The 2,793-nt window shown below is 49.0% G+C and overlaps 1 protein-coding gene across 1 annotated transcript; it reads left to right on the top strand.

The window, feature by feature from the left end:
• Positions 1-151: 151 nt before the first annotated feature.
• On the top strand, positions 152-2,715 carry LOC108570069 (the record flags this gene model as incomplete). Its single annotated transcript, XM_017941575.1, has 3 exons — positions 152-1,193; positions 1,304-1,487; positions 1,591-2,715. Coding segments are annotated over exons 1-3 (2,351 nt in total), but the record flags the coding sequence as incomplete, so codon positions are not given.
• Between the last annotated feature and the right edge of the window lie 78 nt (positions 2,716-2,793).

Below are 2,793 nucleotides of genomic sequence, written 5' to 3' on the forward strand. Positions count from 1 at the left end.
CTACATTTTTATGGTCCTTCGAGCCGGATCCTGTGAAGTGATCCGAAACCAGCAAGTGCAAACTTCGGTAAATTGCCAGTGAAGTGACTTCTACAATCTACGTTCAGCGGCAAATATATCCCCGTAGAAAGTAACAGTCCACCGCTACATCATGGCAACAGACGATGCACAACGCCTCAAACATCTCATCAGACGGAGAAGTGGAATAAAATCACACATCACCATGTTCGAGAGATATCTGGGAGGTTACGAACAACAGCCTAACCCCGCGATGCTGAGGAGTAGATTTCAAAGGATGAGAGAAGTCTACTTAACCTTCGAAGAAATTCAGGCGGCGATCGAAGTATTGCAAGAAGACGCTGATCATGAAACTGAGCGCTTCGAAGTAGAAGAGCGATACATCGAAACCAGTGTCACAACGGACAAATGGCTGACCGAATCCCAGCCGCCAACACCCAACGTCGCCGCAGCAGCCAGTTGCTGCACCCCTGCACTGTCATCAACAGGACTGCAGGTAAACTTACCGAAGGCTGATTTACCAAACTTCAGTGGTAAATTCGAAGAATGGCTATCGTTCAAGGACAAATTCACCTCGATGATCGATAGTCAAGATGCCTTCAGTAAGGTGCAAAAGTTCCATTATTTGCGATCAGCTCTGTCGGGTGAAGCTGCGAAGGTCATCGCAGCCATGGAAACGACAGAGCAGAATTATAGCAAGGCTTGGCAACTGCTCCAAGATACCTATGCCAACGAAGGGCTGATTATTGCACGCCACACCGATCTCTTGGTCGAAACGCCGTCAGTGGAACAAGAGACAGCTGCAGGACTCCGCGACTTCGTGAGTCACGTCTTGCAGCATTTGAGATCGCTGACCACACTCAACGTTCCAGTCGAACATTGGGATCATCTCCTAATGTCTATTCTGCTGCCCAAGCTCGCGCAGCAGACCAGGATGGCGTACGACAGCACGCTGAAGGATAAGGAGACGCCAAAGATTAGCGGTCTCATGGAATTCCTCCGCCAACGATCACGGAGGCTGGAGACGACCGCGACCAGTAGGACAAACACCCAAACCAGCAGAGCATCACCAAGGGTATCACCCACGCCGCAGAGAAGACAAACAAAGAGAATTCCCAACATTTCTTCGAGGAAGGATTCTAAAGTCTTCGTCACCACCACGCCATTAAAAAATTGTGCGTTGTGTAAAGACAAGGCGCATACGATACATCGCTGCGAAGAATTCCACGCGCTATCCGTCAGCGAAAGAATCAACGCGGCAAGGAAGGAAAAATTGTGTTTTAAGTGCCTTCGGACTGGACATTCGACCCAAGAGTGTACTTCGTCCCAGTGCAGGATCTGCAACTTGGGACACAACACACTCCTACATCTGCCGAGGAGTGGGAGAAGATCACCGACGCCACCGAAGAAGCAAGGATCGACGACAGCTGCGGCAGTCACCAGCGCAACATGACGCTCGACGCCAGGAAGTCGCGGATGCACTTCCCTTTCAGCTCGCACAGCATCCACCGAGTTGATGACAACAGCAAGGCTAAAGGTATACGACTCCTTAAAGAATTTAGTTTGTTGCAGGGCCCTATTGGATACGTGTTCAACGGCCAATTTCATGTCTGAAAAATTGGCGACCAGACTTCATCTGAAGCAAAGAAGATGCTCCATCCCGATTGGAGCGCTCAACCAGATGACAACATCAAGCAGCCACATCGTGACGACATCGATACGATCTGACATCAACGGATGGGAGAAAAGGCTCGATTTCCTCGTCATCCCGAGCATTTCGGAGATGGAGCCACAGCAGCCCATTAACAGGAATTCTGTCCAGATTCCAGCAAATCTGAAACTTGCTGATCCAGAATTCCATAGGCCCGCACCTATCGACCTTTTGCTTGGGACTGGTCCAACATTGGCCTTGTTCAGCGTCGGACAAATCAAGCTGTCGCCGCCACAAGGGCCGGACCTTATTCTTCAGAAGACACTGTTAGGATGGATTCTTGGAGGTAGCATCCTGTCTCCAACAAGCTGGGACAACGAGAAGTCTTCAACCTCCACGGACATCCACCTCGAAAACGACAGATGTCATCAAACATCTCACTGGTCCAGCGACGCTGAACAGTCTACAACGAGCCGAGACAACAATGCAGCATCAAAGAATTGTCAACTCAGTCGATTGGAATTCGACATGAAACAATTCTGGGAGATCGAAGAGGGACCATCAACCCCTCATCTCTCCTTGGAAGAAAGGGCCTGTGAGAAACACTTTCAGCAACACGTACATCGAGACGTTACTGGAAGATACATAGTTGCCCTTCCATTTAATGAGAACAAAGAGCGCTTAGGATATTCACGCGCCAGAGCTATGAAACGGTTCAACGCACTTCAACGCCGTTTCAAGCAAGATTCTCTCTTCAAGGAACGCTACACAGCAGTCATGCAGGAATATCTGGACCTCGGACACATGTCACTAGTACAAGATCCAACAGATACCGATGGTTTCTTTTTACCTCATCATGCAGTAATCAAGGAAACCAGCATGACGACGAAGCTTCGTGTAGTCTTCGATGGTTCGGCAAAAACCGACTCTGGGATCTCTCTCAACGAAACCCTTATGGTCGGTCCAACCATTCAAGACGATCTGGTGTCGCACATACTACGATTTCGTCTCCACAATTATGTGTTAAGTGGTGACATCGAGAAAATGTATCGACAGTTCTCAGTGCGCGATGAAGATCGAAAATTTCAACGAATCCTTTGGACGGATTCAAGTGGTGAAGTGCA

This window comes from Habropoda laboriosa, unplaced genomic scaffold (assembly GCF_001263275.1).
Source record: "Habropoda laboriosa isolate 0110345459 unplaced genomic scaffold, ASM126327v1 scaffold6074, whole genome shotgun sequence".
Taxonomy (NCBI): domain Eukaryota; kingdom Metazoa; phylum Arthropoda; class Insecta; order Hymenoptera; family Apidae; genus Habropoda; species Habropoda laboriosa.